Source organism: Poecile atricapillus, chromosome 1 (genome assembly GCF_030490865.1).
Source record: "Poecile atricapillus isolate bPoeAtr1 chromosome 1, bPoeAtr1.hap1, whole genome shotgun sequence".
Classification (NCBI taxonomy): Eukaryota; Metazoa; Chordata; class Aves; order Passeriformes; family Paridae; genus Poecile; species Poecile atricapillus.
Genome location: NC_081249.1, coordinates 31,168,661 through 31,185,463, shown reverse-complemented (window position 1 = coordinate 31,185,463; position 16,803 = coordinate 31,168,661). Strand labels below are relative to the sequence as shown.

Below are 16,803 nucleotides of genomic sequence, written 5' to 3'. Positions count from 1 at the left end.
GTAGCTCAGAAATTTGGTCCAGCACACAGGAGCCGATTTCCTGAAGTCCTTTCAGCTTCTCAGCTAACTGCACTGTGTGCCACAGTGTCTCAAAACTTATGTGCTGTTTCAGAGAAACATGAAACTTATGAGGAGAACATGTCAATTCATTCACGATATATGCTCCTCTACAAATATGTAACACAGATTGGAACTGACATTCAAGATGACCCACACCCTACATAAGCCTCACAAAAACTGCCTAGTTATTCACTTTTCCAGCTTGGCAAACTAAGCCTCCATACTCAGTGTCAAGCTAAAACATTTGTTAAAATAATTCTTGGCTTCCTTCCACTCCAAACAAATTCATCAGACAGATATTTCAAGTCATTTTTGACTCAAGCAAACAGAAGTAGGACGATACAAAAGTAGAGATGTAGGAGCCTTCATTAATTAGAATCTGACTTTTTTGTACACCTTTCTCTTCCACATAAGGATAATGGAAGGTTTTGGCTATTTTTGAGGTCACTGTCTCCAATTAAGAGAAAGGCATGAGCTTTAAACAAATCAGACAACCGTGGAACAATTTTAATCCCTGAATGAATAAATCCCTTGGGGGACGTGGCTGCAGAGAAATCAATGGGCAATTCTATTAAGCCTTAACAGCAAATAAGGCACAATCTGGCTTCTACAATGAACCTCAAAGCCACAGATCCTGTCATAAGAATTTATCAGATTTGTGTGATCAGTCATCAGTGTACAGAGTCTGATTGTACCCAGAATATCTTCTGCTTACAGCAGCTGTTGGAACAGTGTTGTACTAGACCATCTTTGAGTTAGGGACTATAATCTCACAGAAAAAAAAAATGACAGAAATAAGTGTTGGCCGGATGAATACTCATTTGTTCCAGTGAATTCCTACTCTTGTCAGCACCCTGCTGCCCACTGACCTTACCTCCAGCTCCGAAGTGTAAAAAGAAGTGTGAGCTGTGTCTGTGAGAAAATTGGCATTGTGCTCCCACAGCCTTTCACAGCAACACATAAATGACCTCCTTTGCCCTACAGACTGGAAGTGCTCTCTCTAGCTGTGGGATCAAACACAAATCATTCATACCATGCTATAAAAAGTCCACAGACTAGCACAGAAAATAGACTGTGCTTTTAAAAAATCATCAAAACAGAAGACCAAATTTCCCCTCCCCTTCAATAAACCTAAATGCTCACCTACTGACATCAGCCAGAGTAAGGACCAAATCACTTTGCCTGATCTGGTTGATACAGTCCAGCCCATATGCAGGAGCTTCTGCCTCGAGCTGCATCTCCTCTTTAAAGTGAAACACTTTCAGGACTGCTCTATGGCACCAGAGACAATGCTTGAAACCAGACTGCTAAATACTCATGATCTTCAAAAGAGGTTGAATACATCCACTCAGCTTGTTGAAAACCATCACCAGCCTATCCAACCACCACTGTGTCCAGGGATCCAACAACCCAAGATCAATGACAGCCGGACCCAGGAACATCTCCTGCACTGTTCAGTAGTTTAGATGCATCTTCCTGAACTGTTCAGATGTGAGGCATGTCCAAGGTACATGACAGCTGCCTTCTTTGCTCACAGAACCAAATTTCCTTTCCTTGAAATCAAGGTATGTGAACAAGGAAAGAGGGTGTAAATGACACATGCAGCTTTTTCCCAAACAGAGCTATACTACAGACATGGCACACCCAGAGCCCACAAGTTCAGAAGTACTCCCTACAAGCACCAACTCTTTAGGTAAATAGTTATTGAGGGTCAAGTTTTCACAGCTATTAAATACCTAAAGATAGAGATGAGAACCATCGCTTGCAGTCAATAGGAATCATTATCCAATACCATGAACAGCAGGATTTTCAGGTCAGGTGTCTCTTTCCTATTGCAGTTGATTGGGATTTATCCCTGAAGATGTTAAAAGCCTCTGTTGAGTGTGATGCCTTTGTTATCCTTTTACACTAAAGTACAATGTCTCTAATCCATTACACTGACTTATGAAAGGAAGAAATACAAGAGTAATAGTACAGGCAAGTGTTTTCCTCCCTCTGCTGGGTAAAAAAAAATAACACCTGCATATTCAGCTTTGCAATCTTGCCTCATGTCTATTTCTGAGCAAATAAACTGAAGTCCTGTGGAGCTGCTCAGGTAAATTTCAACAGGTAAATTGCCTGGTAGTGTGAGACACAAGACAGGCAGAAATAGTTAAGCAGTTTAATTCACACTGGTTTGGCATTTGGTCAAAGAGGTTTTGTAAACGTAATCAAAAAAGGGGAACCTTAAGTCATTAGAAAGAAGAAATGATTTTCACAGTGACACTTGACTTTTTTACCCCCAGCATCCTTCCACTGATGCAAGTTACCCAGAACTCTAATCTCCACTCTGTAATGGTTTAAAACACAGATTTACAGTTAGCTCCTCACTTTAAAGAATAAACCAAATAAAGAAACACAGTACTCTTCATCAGTCAGTTCAGTAGCAATTATACAAAATGAGTTTACAGTCTGCACCATACTTCCATCTCACAAGATTTGAAAAAGAGCTAGGCTACAAAATAAAATTTAAAAAAAAAAATCTATACCTGTGCTCCCATGATTTTGTATCAAATAACTTTTGAGAGAAGTACATATTTAACTGAATATTTGAGAGCAGTAACCTCTCAAAGCAGGCTATAAATAATTATAAATAATTATAATTATTAATTATATATTAATATTATAATATTATAATATTAATTATAATTATTATAATTATATATAATTATATAATATAATTATATATATAATATATAATTATATAATAATTATAAATAAATTATAAAGCAGGCTGCTGAGGAACAAGAAACCCATGGACCAGACAGTCTATGATTTCATTTTGGTAACTCTGGACTGAGTGATTTGAGGGGAATGCATTAGGACAAGAAAGAAAGTGAATCTGTGCCCTGCCAAATGGGTCTGACAGTTCTGCCTGGGCTGCAGGGAAAAAAAATCTCATTTCTCCCATAAACCAATACTAGGAGAAAATTATAGCACACACTGACACAAGAAAATTCTCTCCATTAACAGTTCCTATAAACCTTAATGGCAAGTAAGAGGGACAAAAGTGAAAAATGTTGTCCTCCTTATTTCAACAACAGATTTCTTTTTCAGAGATAACTTAGAAAAAATCATGCTTGGAAGATAGATCTAAAATACCTGAAATGCGCTCCATTTTCATAAGCTGTTGAGTACTCCTCTCCATAAAAAAAAATCAACATTTAGTTCATTCATTTTCAATGTCTCAAAGACATCAGCCACCTAGGAAAATTCAGGACACTTCACTGAAATATACAAACTTGTCTTCAAATACTCCTTTTTAAAATCCTGAGACAACAGTTCTAATTAGAATGGCATTTTGGCATTTTCTTTTTCTTGCTTGGATTATGTGCCAGTGTGGAAAAATTCAGCTACCACTGATAGCTTGAGTGCACCAAGCAAGATATGGAGAAGGATCTCTGCAAATCTGCATGTTCATTCATGTTTACAAAAACTGACATCACACAGATTAAGATAATGATTGGTGTATTTCAACTGTTTGCTTAAATGATGATCAACTCCAGGTTTCTCATCCGCTCTTTTTACTCCACACTGTCTTATATATTTGTTCATGACGTGCTGTTGAAGAAACTAAGGGCTGATTTCTGTTTGACTAACAACATCAAATAAACTCTATTTTATTATGATGCTGCCACCTATAGTCTTTCTAAACACCACACTACTTCTGTACAGTTTTGATTTACATATAAATTTCTAAAAATTGCAGTTTGTCTTTTGCTAAAACTTTCAGCATCACCCCACCCAGCAAGGAAAACATCAAATAAAATGGTTGGTGGGACATGCTTTTGTCATCTTTTCTCTGTGATTTCCAGCCCCACCAAGTAATCTCCCCAGTTTTGGATACTCTGATGTTCTCTGATGAAGAGACTGCTTTCAGAAGATCTGAGAAGAATGGGTGACCCTGAGGTGAATACCTACCAAACCAGCATGAATGGTTCCTGCCAAACACCAGAGAGCATGCCTGAACACACTACACAACCAGTGCAGAAGACAGGATGGAAACCAGGTCTGAAGTTTCTGCGAGGCCTAATGGAGTACTCTTAACAGATACTCCCATACATACTTCATTCATGCTCTACTTCTGTATGCTGATTAAGACCACTAAGCAGAGACATTAATTCACTTACTCTCCTGATGTTTTTCTGTACTGTAATTTTCTGAAGCTAGATTATCATTAAGCAAAAATCAGACCTCAAATAGACCAGACATAGGCCTTCCACTGCAGAGCAACACACAAAGTGATGTGGATCTGGAATCTCTCCATCCTGGTAGTCTTACCAGGCAAGAACTAAGCCACAGGGATGTTTTGCACAGCACTCCTACCTATGAAACTGTTGACTCAATGGTAATGCATTAAACACTACAGCAACTCAAAAGGCCTGTAAGCTGCAGAAACTACCAATTTGTTCTTCTTCTAGGAATGGAATTAGTTAGGACAGATAGACAGATCATGTGTCTGTCCCTCCTTAAACTCCCATTTGCCTAAGTACCTATGGAAAGTCTTGAGTGTTTCCATGGTCAGCTGATACAGTCCAACACCTGTGTCTGCCCAACCCCCCAATACCTTGAAAAAACCTTAGTCATACTGATTCCAATATTAAGGAAAGAATGCCACAACTGTAAGATTAAAAGAGCTACTAATTTTTATGGCATACAGTGCCCTGTGTCCTTTAAGTGCCACATTATATTGTATTTATAGCTTCTTTGTTCAGTTCTAGAATATTTTCCATTTTAGGAAGGAAAGAAATCTACTCAAGTGTAAAATCAAACAAACCCCATAATTCTAAAATACAGGCAGCTGATTGCATTGTATTAGACAATGAGTTAGAAGATTAAGCAGTTCCTTTGTTATATTCTACTTCTCTTTAAATAGCAGAGTTGCCAAAGCTGATGTGATAAAAGAAGAATGACATGGAGAATGATAACTGTGTAATCTTCCCATCTCACTCACCACTTTAAGATACAATGGAGTAAAAATGCAACCTCTTTCCCTTGCCCAGAACTTTTATGTGCTGCAGATAAAAAAACAAACAAACTAAAACACACTTAGATTTTAGCTTTTCAAGGATGCAATATTAAACAATTTCATTAAAAATAAATTGACTTTTTTTAAAAAATAACTCCTTTCCTTTTAAAAAAACAAGAGTTATTGTGTATTTTTTATCCATAGAACAAAGTGTTTATGGGGATTTTAGCTTAGCAGTGTGAGCTGAAGCACTTTTTATAACTGTGTACTCTCAGGAGTGTGTCACCTGTAAACTCAAATATTATCCCTAAAATCATTTAGTGTTTCCATAAAAGAAAAAGTTGTGCTGTCAAGTACTGTCAAGAAATTTTCCTTGAAGGACTCTTTTCAAAACTACTTCTGTCTTAACTTAGCAACAAACTTCATCAGAGAACCAGCTGGCAGGGGACACCACTGAGTGTATGTGCCAGCTTATACTCGGGTAGGTTTTCCATACTCGTGGAGCTGACTGATGAAATCTGCTCTGAAGCAGCTGGGAGCATGGAGAGCCATGGGCCTGAGAATTCTGAAAAACAAAATGCACTGGAAGAAATACCAAAGAAATTAGTGTCCTGTTTTATCTCATTCTCTTTGAACATCAACAGTCTGGCTAAAAAACCATTTGCCCTAAGTAAACACTCTTGTAGTTACACTTCACCAGACCCATTCAAGGTCATGAAGAGTTAATGGTGATAAACTGCTAAAAAAGTCCCACTTTATCTCTTATACCTGTTTTGATGCATATTTCTCTGAGTCATTGACTTAATCTTCCTCTTGATTATTTCAAAATTTGTCAGAATTTAAGGCATCACCAATGTCTACAGCGAAATTTGCTCCCAAGGTGCATTTTAAAAGTGCTGCACAAAAGCAGATACACCATCTGCTGTTTAAAGGGTTCCAAGGCACTTTTCTATTACATTCCTGCAACTACTGGATAAGCTACTACTGCCAAGAGGAATTCTGTTGACTCCCTTTGAGGCTATAAAGAGTATAGGAATCAAGAGTAATAGGACTTGCAAGAGGTATGAACACAGTAAAATAGTACCCTTGAAATTAAGACAATGATTATTTAAGTCTGAAATTCACTAGAAGCATCACTGCTGATCATTTTCACAGATACATCTACTAATACATTTACACTCTGCTCCCAGACTGCTGTCAGTATTTTCTCAGGGGCCAACAGACCCAGTTGCTTGGTTTTGAGCTGCCAAGACTTTTAGTTTCATCCTGTTATAACTCATCAAACAGATGTAGGCATTTTACACTCAGAATTCTACAACCCACTATGTGCACTCTTCATAGACACCAAAAAGATGGAGTACTCCAGAATTCCTGTACTGATTGCATTGTTTACTTTCATGTTTAATTTCAAAATTTTCCATTTTAAATTTATTTCAGAACAGCTAGACACCCCCTTGCCTCTTATATTGCACCATTTTACCCACATCTACCTCCAAAATGTTAATCAAATTTGATACTGTACAAGGAAGATCTTTCCATTAATGACTTTATGAGATGACACAGATTTAATAAGCCTGTCTTAGCTTAACCCTCTTCATGTGTAGTGATGGGAGCAGAAAGGCTGCAGTACCACACTGAGAAGGCACTGGGGAGAGATTTCTACAATTACTGGCCAGTTCAAAAGCATAAACTGAGAGGACCCTAGCCTATAAAACCCAAATAATTCTGAGGGAGTTCTGCTGAGTAGAGAATGAGCAGCAATGCACAGGAATTCTCTGGTACAGATAAAGCCATCTCCCTTAAGTGACAACGTCCATGAATGGATGTCTCACTACAATAAAATGGGTAGTATATGGTCTCATTTCCTGACCTTTTTGCATATACTCTCTCTTTAATAATACAGAACCATAAATCTTGCAGTAAGAGAAGACTGTATATTTAATACCTTGGATAAATTACATTCTGTGACTGAATTTCCATCTCTCTTGTGATTTTTAACTCTCTTCCAGTACATGCACAGCTGAGAATTGAAGCAGCTTTTTCTAAGAGCATCTTACAATCCTGGCATGTACAGCCTTCATTCTACTGCCTTCCAACAAAGATTTCCATGTTCAAGTGGATGTCCTTTAGTATTTTGGACTAACAAACTAGCCATATGCAGTTCATCAGCACCTACAATTGCAGAAAGGCACTTACAGGCTTCTGCAACAGAAAGATAAATGAACTGTGTACTGCTGGGTATATACTACGTTTAATGGGCCAAAGCCTGAGCTTGCTGTTATGAAGCAAGACCACAGAGAAGAAAAGAACTGATGCATTCCAGCTGTGCAGGCCACTGGATGACAGATCTGTGACACTAGTAACAATAGGCTTCAGAGTCACCTTCACTTTCTTCACAGTGAGTACTCTGCAGGTCCCTGCCTACAATGTGTTTTGGTTATACTCTCCAGTCAAAGAGTCGTTGTGCTGCTGGAAACACACATCTGAAATCAAGAGTGGAACAGCTGGGCTGTGAGGCAATGAACATTTATTAAATCTTCACATAAAACAGGGAGAACTTGTCTATGTATTGTTAGGCATTGATTATTTCACTTTTGTCCTGGTGAATCTGAAATACAGCTTTGCTACTGCAATAAATATTTGCCTGCCATTTCCATAATTCAATCCTATTTTAAGTTCCTCAGTAACAGTTCAGTGCCAGTCCTTGTTATTAAGGAGTGGTTTTTTTTTTCCTCTTTGCTACTCTTTTGTCATGACTGTAAGTACTGAGGCTACAGCCAAGTACTATTCAGCTGTTAATGTCCTGCACAACAGAGAGGACAGCAGAGGCTGTCAGCACCACCACAGGCTGAGTGTGAGCAGAACCCTTTCCTCAGTAGAGCTCAATGGCAGGCAGTACACATTCATATTCCCATCCACTGCCTTAGAAGCAACACTGCCAGGTTAGCTGGTTTTTTTTCCAACAGAAGAATTAGACTCTATACACCCAGAAGCACATGCTAAGGAAAACATTTTTAATTAAAAACATAGCAGAATTTAAGTTCACAAGGTCTCTGTGAAAGCAAAGAAACATGACCTTCTACTTTCTATAAACTGTGACGTCTGTACATAGACAAACTAATTACCCGTCACTATAAACAACCACAGACAGTTCCTACCTCATCACTGGATAAGCCTAAATGCACCTGCTCCCTTTTCTTTAATGATAAGCCAACTCCAACCCTGAAACCGCCTTCTTTCAATGATTAAAGAGCTACAAGGCAAGTGCCAGTAATAAAGTTACATTTTTTTTCCTTCTGTAATCTAATCTTTGCCCTGTAGAAACTGCTGATGAGAGCTCAGTTCCACTTAAAATTTACATAAAAACAATCCATATCATGTTGCATGGAAAAGGACTGTTACCCCAGTGTTTATTGGCATGGTGCTACAAAGACTGAGAAATTAGTCTGATGCAAAAATGATGTACAGCCTTGTAACAGCATCAAACAGGCATTGATGCATGGTTGCTATTTTTGGATGCTAATAATCTGTGAGTGATAAAGCAAATGAACTTCTTAATGATGACAAATACAGAAGAATTTACAGTACTGAGTAGAGAACATGATGTCCAACCGAAGAAAGATTTATGGGAGATAGTTATGGTACCTAAGATTTATAATGGCAAAATAAGAGAACAGGAAAAGCTTCTGGAAGATCTTGTGTGTCAACCTGGAATAACAATTTACTGTCAGAGAAAGAATGTCCACTGCATGCTTCTAAGTAATACTTACATTGCTTTGGTATTTATACGTATATAAAGCCTAAGACATGCATTAATTTATCCAATTTAAGTACAATTAAAATAGCTATAGAAAAAAAGTTGAGGTTTTTAACTAGCGTGAAAATATGCAAATAATTAGTGTTTCTATTGTTAGGGTGTTCGTATAAACTTCTCTTTATACACGAGGTGGTTTTCAGCTGTAGGGCAAAACTGGCAAGATGATGTTTTCACAACTAAAATTTCACTGTGTTCTTAAAAGGTTTTGAATTGAAGTGATTCCTATGCAGTAACCTAAGAACAATCAGTGGTAATTTAAATTCAATACACTAAATATCCTGTGGACAGTGAAGTCTGTCAACAGAAGTGAGCATAATAACAAGAACAATGTATTTGTGGTATTTCAGGTCTCGTGTCCGAAAATACATTAAATAGGGGGAAATGTCATACCATTTATGGCTAATTTCAAGGTAGATGATCAGTCAACATTTTAAGAGATATTTGAGGAATAGGAGAGGAAAAGCCACAGCCTTTCAGGGCGAGAAAACACTGCCTGCTGAGCTCGGCCTTCCTGCAGGGAGCCGGGCTGGTGGGAGCACAAACCTGTTCACCTCAATCCAATTCACACCTTCGAGAAACCTGGAAACGCCGGTCGCGTTGGAGCCGTTCGTGCACATGGAAACCCGCGTCCCACTAGGTGCCTCTAAATTAAACGCCTGTTTTGCTTCAGGTTAAGCGTCTCCCGTCGCTGTGCTCGCAGACAAACAGCCTCCGGAGAAGGCGCGGGGAAGGAAGCGAAGCCCTGCCTGCCCGCCCAGCCTCTCCAGACGGCAGCGTCCGAGCTCGGCCCTCGGGAGCCGCTGCCCGGCAGGTCCCGCGCTGCCCTCACTCACCTGCAGCCCGTGTGGGCCGGCGCAGCCCTCGGCGGCCCGGGGCGGCCCGACAGCGGTGGGGGCGGCGGGGAGCGCCGGAGTCGGGTGGCGGGGACCCATCCGAGCCGCGGACCTGCCGCCACCTGCCCGCGGGCCTGCCCGCTCCTCCCCGGGCCCGCCGCCACCTGCAGCCAGGACCCGCCCGCGGCCGCGGGGCAAAGGCGAGGCGAGCCCGCGGCGCTGCCCCGGGGCGGGCGGGGTGCGGCGCTCAGGTATTTTCCACCTCGCTAAGACATTGACCGCCGCCGGGCCACAGAGCCACAGGGGGGTGAGGGGAAGGAGCGGACTAGGCATTCTGAAAGGGCGATTTCACCGCTACAGCTTTCCGCCTCGGCTTTTCTTTACCCCTTCGGCTACCCTAAGTGGCTTAAGGTAGCGACGAGCCATCTCCAGTTTATTTTCTCGAGCGAGTGTTGGAGGTGGCGGGGTAATTGCAGCACGTAGCTACAGTCAGGATCCTTGAGGTGGTATCAGGGTTTAGCTGAAGCTGCTTACATCTGTGAACAGTAGTGCTCTTGGATCTTCAAATGGGGTGTTTCAAGCTTAGCTTCTATGCAAGAGGTGAGAAAGGAAGACTGGACGAACTGACTAGAAGAATTGACAAAAATAACATTGGGTAGCTAGATCCCCACTCCGGTATCTTATCTATTACAGTAAATTTCTCTCAAACTTGTGAGTTCTGCTTCAACATAAGCACTTTTGGTTTGTTTTTTTTTTCCTAAAGAGTCTCACCCTTGTAAAGTCAGTGAATCTGAGGACAGCAGTTTTGGATAGAAAATACAGGTGTTGCCTGATAAATGAATCAAAATCACACTACACTGCCTTGCAGTCCAAGGCAAAAGCATTAGAGTGAAAAATGCTGTGGAGGTTGCTTGTTTCTCAGGGCACTGATAAGGGAGGCAGAAATGAAAATGGAAAGCCTTCATTCTTAAGAAGAAAAATCATTTCAACACTACTTTCAGAGCAGTCACTGTAGGTCAAAAAAGAAATTCAATTATAGGTTTTATTTCTGCCAAGTAGCATTGTTTTAAAAATATTCACGCTATACTGGCAAAAAGTGATTTTATGAAATATTTCTATGTGCAGGAAAGACATACCCTCATGTAATGCCAATCTGAGAAGTACATTGCTCACTTGCTTGGTTGCACTGCAGTTCTGACAACAAAGACGTTTTCTGCTTTGTGTACTCTACATAATTGCTTGGGTGTAGGCTGCATTCAAGATAAAAAATGTTTGTTCTTCTCCCACCTCAGGAAATAAAAGCACCAAAAATACAACATAGATGAGAAGCACAAGATAGAAAACTTAAAACTAAGCTTAGACTTTTTCATCTGCTGAAACAAATTATTAAACTGCTTCATGGATTTTAATAAAAATAAAATGTGAGACAGCCTAAAGAAATATCTAATTACAGCATATTAGAAAGTCAGGTAAAAAAAAAAAAATCGATTGGAAGGGAACATCATCTCAGGCCATGCCTTCATACATAATGTTTTATTACAAGCAAATTACAAATTTGTTTTTTCAAAGTTTATTAATAAAAAAATCTGATCCTTGTCATGAAATAAAGTTGTGTTTTGATATATTCAGTCTGGAGTCACATGAAAATTTTATCCATCATATCAAGCTCTTTTTCTTCTGTTTAGAAAGCATCCAAACTGTAAAACTAACTGAAATATCTTTCTGCGTATTCAGATAACTGTGCATGTTAATATCACAAAGTTATGTATGATTCATTCATCTTCATTTCACTTACTCCCTCTGCTGGGAATTAGGGTGAAAGTTCAGTAGATCAGAGGAAAGATTACTCTAAGAGTGCAATATACATTAAAAAGCCTCTTTTATTAAAATATTACACTTCTTTACAGACCATTCTGTATCAGTAAATGAATTTGCATTTCTTATTGCAGGGCTATTAATTCCAAAATTATATGGAAGGAGATGCTAATGCAAATTAACTAGTTAAATATGGACTGTATGCTAAGTTCTTATGCATTCTACTGTATCATTGTAACTGACAATATCAAAGATTAAATAAATATAGAAAAGCACCTGAGTAACAGAAATGCTAAACTGTACCTGATGCCGATAGCCTGATTAGATGTTAATTAATTAGATTAATTAGATGTTGCTAATACTCCACTGCTTACACTGACACCGACAGGACTATTTAGTCTGAGAAGAAATGAAGGGGATAGAACAAAAAATTCAGTTGTAGTACTACCAAAGACTACCCCATACCATGACCATTTTTTCTGCTCAAAGACTAAAACCACTTGCTTTAACATTGACATCAGAATCTTAATTCTGATTACATGTTGCTAAAATTCAAGTTTTATTAGTGAATGAAAAGAAGAAAAAGAAAAGATGGAATGATGGCAGTGGTCAATGAGGGGAGACCAACAGATGTCATATTGTAATGGAGATACCCCTCTGTATCCATATATCCTGTTTTTTCTAGTATTCAGAAAAGATAATAAGGAAGAGGATACGAGGTATAATGAATTCTTTCCTCTACAAACCCTGTAAACCAGTTATGCTCAAGTGAAATATCTTCTACTGAATAGTGGGTACAGTTTCCATTGCCACAGGTAAGCAAACTTAGCGAGAAACAGCTCTATAACCAGTGTCTAAAAGTTATCATGAACACTTTCACAAATACTATAGGTTTCTTTGTTATGCAAACCACATGATTTTAGGTCATAACAGTATAGTTTAATTTAAAATACTCTTATTTTTTATAAACCCACAAACTGTATTTTCAGGTTTTCCGATGTAAAAATATTGTGATAAGAGGTAATTGAAATACATGTAAAAAAATCAAGTGTAATGTTGTTCACGGTTGCAAATAAGTGTCACAAATGCAAACAAATGATAAATAGAAAAGAATAGAAATATAGAAAATGATAAATAGATTTTTTTGGTGTAAGTCACTTTCCAATCAAAATATTATAACTAAGCAACAACAAGAAAATCACAAGTAACCCACATCATGAGGAAATAGATACTCTCACAAAGTGTGTAACACATTTCAGGCTGGGCATATACAACAGTAATTCCTGGGTATTGAAAAGATTAAGATGTATTACAGATTAGAGTGTTTACAACCAAAAGTAAAGAACAGTAAGAACTCTGAGCTCATTATTTGCCTTTAATATTCAGTCATGAGCTGAAGGTTTTTAGAATATAATATTGGGGCAGTGCATATAATTCCCAACCAACAAACACTGTTCCAGTCCTCTTGGGCTATTGCTATAGACATTGCCAACAAGCAAGTTTATTGTCAAATATAACATATTCTTTTCAAACTTCAGAAAATGCAATTTTTTTTTCTTTTTTTTCTTTCAGTTTCTGATTTAGAGCAGATATAGGGGGATTAACATTACAGTGGTCCTGCTCTCTGAATATACGCGCTTGAATTTTTTTTTTTCTTAACCATCAAAAATTATGCAGCAATTAATTGCTGTCAGAAGACACTTCTGATGACAGAAGTCTATATGTCATCATTGACAGAAGTTCCTTTGGCTCCATGATCCCCTTGAATTTTTGCATAAAAAATTAAGGTTTTCATTTCCAAAACATTTCTTAAGGAAAGTTTAACCCTAATAAAAAGACTACTACTCTATCAGAGTACTCAAGAAAAAGCAGGTTTATTACATCTTGATATTTATAATGTCATATTCCCTTATTCCTCTCTGCATAAGGGGAGAATTTTTAAATCCAAATTGCTTAAGAATCTTCTGCTTTTACTTTTTACATGAGCACCTGTTTACTGACTTCTTTATTATTTTACATGGAAAAGCATCATTATTGCAACTGAAGAATTACATCTTATTATATGGGCCTCCACACAGCATATCTACTCCCCAAAATAATTCCTTTTATCTGTACTAAGTTTGTCTAATATCTGCTTCTCATCTTTTAGATGATTGAGTATTAGTTTTATAGACCAAGATCACATATCTCAAACTGTTTTGTGATCATCTTCTAGAAAAAAACAAAAATCAATATGACAGTATGACTGCAAAACAACAAATCTCTTTCATCTTCCAGGATAATGAAATTATCATCTTCTCTCATCTGGGAAAAGTGTACAATATGCCTCTTAATAACTGCATAATGTGGCAATAGTTAATATCATTATGTCTGCTCCTACAGTATTTATCACTTGCAAGCAGTCCCATTAACACTGGTGATTGGTGATATGACTTCTGTGGCTGTCTGCCAAATAAGGAATGAAGAACCAGGACCTCCAAATTAAAATCAGTTCACCTGTACTGAAAAATATTGTTACTCTTATGGAAGATAATCCTGAAATTTATGTTGCACATATATATTTATACTTTAATTTTTTTAAAACATTATTCATGAAACTATTTTTAGAGGCTTTTTAAAGCCACCTGTTCCTTAAAACCAACACAGTATTAGAAGCACTCATATAGGTTATGTTGTCTTTAAATACTACTCAGATATGTATGTTAATGTTGAGCAGTCAGGCAATCACAAAAAAATATATAAAGGAATATATGTGCAAGTTTATGCTTAACCCATTATTGTGACCAACATGCCTTTGCTTGCAAAAATAAACCAGAGACCTAATAAATTCTTTTATGAAGATAGCAAAAAGGATTAATCTAGGTCTGGATTCTGAAAGCACTTTGAGGACACTTCCTAGTCTCTTTAACAGTCAATCCAGATCATTTGACAGATTAGATTTTATTGCATAAAAATGTTGTAACACATTTGATTTGTAAGGCAAGCTTTGGACACCTATCACTTAACAAAATCGGACGGAAAAGGTCTTTCCCACCAGATATGCAACACAAACTGCAGGGCACCTCCTTTTCACTTCACTGGAGGAAGGACCCTGGTACAATAAATACACACAGAAAGATGGAATAATAAGAAAAAGGTACTGTCCAATTTACTTCTGATACCACATCCTCCATAGAAGGAGGACATGACTGTATGGCTCATCTCCCATCACAGACTCTGCTGAAATAGCACCTGGAGAGAAGGAAGGGCATTAACACTGATTCCAACACTACTATCTCATTGTACACGTATACTGCATATATACACACATTAGCTGTGGAAGAAGCCTCTCCAGTTTCCAGCAGTTGTTTCCACAATACCTTTTTCAATCCCTGGTGACTTGTCTTAAAGTGGTTGTAAAATGACATTTCCCCTCCAGGAGGACTCTCCTGGAACAGTAGTACACTACTTAACAGGAACTTACACCTAGATCATATTTCATCAATTCCCCAAATATATATTTTAAAAGTCTTAATTCTTTGATTCTGCTGATTATTACACCCAAATATTTGCAGTAATATTCTTGCTTTTACTCTCAGGCAATATTTTATATTTGTTATTTCGTTCTGGTCTCAATGAATTTTCTAAATCTTTCTAGAGTTAGCTGAGAGGGAAATCGTCATTCATAGATATTTCATACATTTCTACTATTCCATCTTATTCTTGTTTGACACTCTAAGTTCTTAACATAAAATTTATCAAGAACGTTAGTATTGTGGACATTAAAGCAAATATCCAAATCAAATGTAAATCACTTTTACAAAGCAGATATTTCCAGATTCGGATCTCTGCTCTATTTTACAAGAGCCTTTTCTAACAGACTGTTTCATTCATCCCTTTATCACTACACTCCACAAACCTGATAAATTCTTCTCATTTAAGCTTTTAAAATGTAGCACAGACTGCCAGCATTTCAGTTATTATTGCATGGGTTTTTTTAATGAAAACAGTCCCAAACCCTTTAGCATAAACAAGTAACTAAGTAGTGTTCAAGGGAATTGAGAAACCAGGTCTAGAGGAAGGTTAGAACTAGATGGTCTTTAATGTCCCTTCCATCCCAAACCATTCTAGGATTACAGGAGCCTGTAAGTCTGAAACAACCTCAGTTCTTCCCATGTAGCAAAAAATAAAAGTATAACGAGGACTTGGATGAAGAAAAAAGTTATGAATATATTAGTTATTATATATGAATTATATCTCTTGAATTCTCAAAAATGGAAAATAACCGAGCAGAAGAAAAATTGAGTTCATTGCCATGCAAAAGATACATAGATTCAATTAAGAAAAACTTAGATTAAAACAGTATGAATATTTTAAACAAACCTGGCTCACTTACTTCATTTTTAGTCTTCAAACTCATCGTACCCTAGAAATGTGCAAAACCCACATAAGGCCAACGAGGATAAAAAAAAAAAAAAACAAATCAAACCAAAACAACAAAACACCAAGCAAAAATCCTCCACAAAACCAGGAGGAAAAAAAAAAAAAAAGGAACATTAAGCAAGATAGGAACTGAATTCCTAATCCAGCTTGTACAAGATTAGTCTTCATTTGTTATTTAGTCAGAAGTTTACTACTTAGAATGGAATTTTATCACCCTGAAAAGGGAGTAATGCAAATAGAGAAAGCACCATGATTGTTAGTATCAGTGTGATGACTACACGGATTGTTTCCTCTTTTCCTTGTAAGTATCAAAAATAGAAGAAAGTGTTATGGTAATTAAAACTAGATGAAACTGTTCCAAATGACACAATGTTTCTTTCAACAAATTGAAGAGCTACACTGTACTCAGATGCAGGAGGAGTAGACAGCTCTATCAGAGGAATGAAGACTCACTGTACTTGCTATCAAGGATTGGCAGTAGCTAAAAAATAACTCTCTTGCACAGCTTTGTTTTTCTTCCTAAGGGCACCAGAACCAGCTGGCTGACCCAAGGAAACCTGATGCATATTATTTTGACCCATTTTTAATACTTAGAGGAGCCTTTGATAGCAAAGATTAGTGAAGTGCCAAAGGTAATAATCTCAGTGAATAAATTAAACTTGGAAGCACACAGTCACCTCAAAAGCAAGTCATGAACTGAGACTTCTTCCCCCTCCAACTGGCAATATTTTTTTAATGTATGCTGCCATCAATCTATCAAAAAACATGTGATGCAACAAGCATGCAACCAAATAGGAAACTAAACTGAGACTGAAACTGCCAGGAGTGACTCCATATTGTGGAAGCTC

The 16,803-nt window shown here is 37.8% G+C and overlaps 1 protein-coding gene across 1 annotated transcript in view; it reads right to left on the bottom strand.

The window, feature by feature from the left end:
• The window catches only part of CRACDL (CRACD like), a 72,077-nt gene extending 56,145 nt beyond the window's left edge, over positions 1–15,932 (bottom strand). The window contains exons 1-3 of the mRNA XM_058832259.1: positions 15,909–15,932; positions 10,103–10,201; positions 9,719–9,984 (exon numbers count right to left, since the gene is read on the bottom strand). Coding sequence (XP_058688242.1) covers positions 9,719–9,984; positions 10,103–10,201; positions 15,909–15,932 — 389 coding nt within the window. The remainder of the gene's footprint in view (positions 1–9,718; positions 9,985–10,102; positions 10,202–15,908) is intronic.
• Between the last annotated feature and the right edge of the window lie 871 nt (positions 15,933–16,803).